At 38.8% G+C, this 1,194-nt stretch overlaps 1 protein-coding gene across 1 annotated transcript in view; it reads right to left on the bottom strand.

Moving 5' to 3' along the window:
• LOC107703895 (RNA-binding motif, single-stranded-interacting protein 3-like) overlaps positions 1-1,194 on the bottom strand; it is a 39,350-nt gene that overhangs the window by 10,013 nt on the left and 28,143 nt on the right. Inside the window, exon 8 of the mRNA XM_016506732.1 lies at positions 1,068-1,186. Coding sequence (XP_016362218.1) covers positions 1,068-1,186 — 119 coding nt within the window. The remainder of the gene's footprint in view (positions 1-1,067; positions 1,187-1,194) is intronic.

Here is a 1,194-nt window from a genome sequence, read left to right as displayed (position 1 = left end):
GGCAATATACGGTTTATCTGAGTTCTTATTATTATAATTTTCATTAAAATAAAGTATATTTGTAATGCAATGCCTTTATCACTGCTTAAATACTATGAAATATGTTGCGTGCCTTATTCTGTGTAAGAAGCCACATCATCTCACAGAAGGATTTATTTCAAACACTCGACTGACGTTATGAAGTGAGTTTGGAGTAAAAACATGTTATTAAATGTGGTATTTCACGTGCTTTCAGATGGAGCAGCATTTACTACACAGAGCCGTAGTTCACTGGCAACCTACGCAATATCGCATTCATTATCACAGACAATTTAATTTCGCGATATTGAAATCAAAGAAATCGTTCTGCGATTCAATGTAGCTTTCTCCATGAACTACGTCTCTGTGTAGTAAATGCTGCTCCATCTGAAAGCAGGTGAAAATACCACATTTAATAACATGTTTTTACTCCAAACTCACTTCATAATGTCAGTCGAGTGTTTGAAATAAATCCTTCTGTGAGATGATGTGGCTTCTTACACAGAATAAGGAACGCAATATATTTCACAGTATTCTAAGCAGTGATAAAGACACTGCATTATTATATACTTTATTATAAGCAAAATTATAATAAGCAGAACTCAGATAAACCATATATTGCCATAGTCGTGAGTTTATTAGTCACGTTGAATCAATGAAAGCAGTTGAATCTTCTGTTTATTCAGCAACCTCTATAGGCATTTCCTGGGTTTCTTCTGCGGGGCGTATTTGGAGTTTCTCTGGCCTTTGGATAGAAATTTACTGCTGATCACAGAACCATGCTACAAGATGCGCATGACAATTGCAGCTTTTGCTTAATCGCGATTTAATTTCGATTTATCGTGCAGCCCTATTTTAATATATTCACAAAACTGAAACTACTCTAAATATACTGAACTCTAAACTACAGAAGCGCACTGGTGATGAAGAGCAGCTGTCTGCAGATGTTCAGGGTGCGTCTGTGCTGCATTAGTGTGACACGCAGCAGGGGCATGAGCTGCGCCTCAGGACACGATGATGACGATGATGGTTTCCTGTAAATGACTCACTCTGTGTGTGTGTGTGTGTGTGTGTGTGTGTGAGATCTCACCTCTCCTTCCCTCCACGCTCGGCCATTCTGTGGATATTTGCTCTGAGTTTGTCTCTTCTTCTGACCGCCGTCAGCAAACTTACACA

Source organism: Sinocyclocheilus anshuiensis, unplaced genomic scaffold (assembly GCF_001515605.1).
Source record: "Sinocyclocheilus anshuiensis isolate Anshui unplaced genomic scaffold, SAMN03320099.WGS_v1.1 scaffold61, whole genome shotgun sequence".
In the NCBI taxonomy this organism is placed as follows: Eukaryota; Metazoa; Chordata; class Actinopteri; order Cypriniformes; family Cyprinidae; genus Sinocyclocheilus; species Sinocyclocheilus anshuiensis.
The sequence above is the reverse complement of the archived record's forward strand: the minus strand, read 5'-3'. Positions and strand labels throughout refer to the sequence as shown.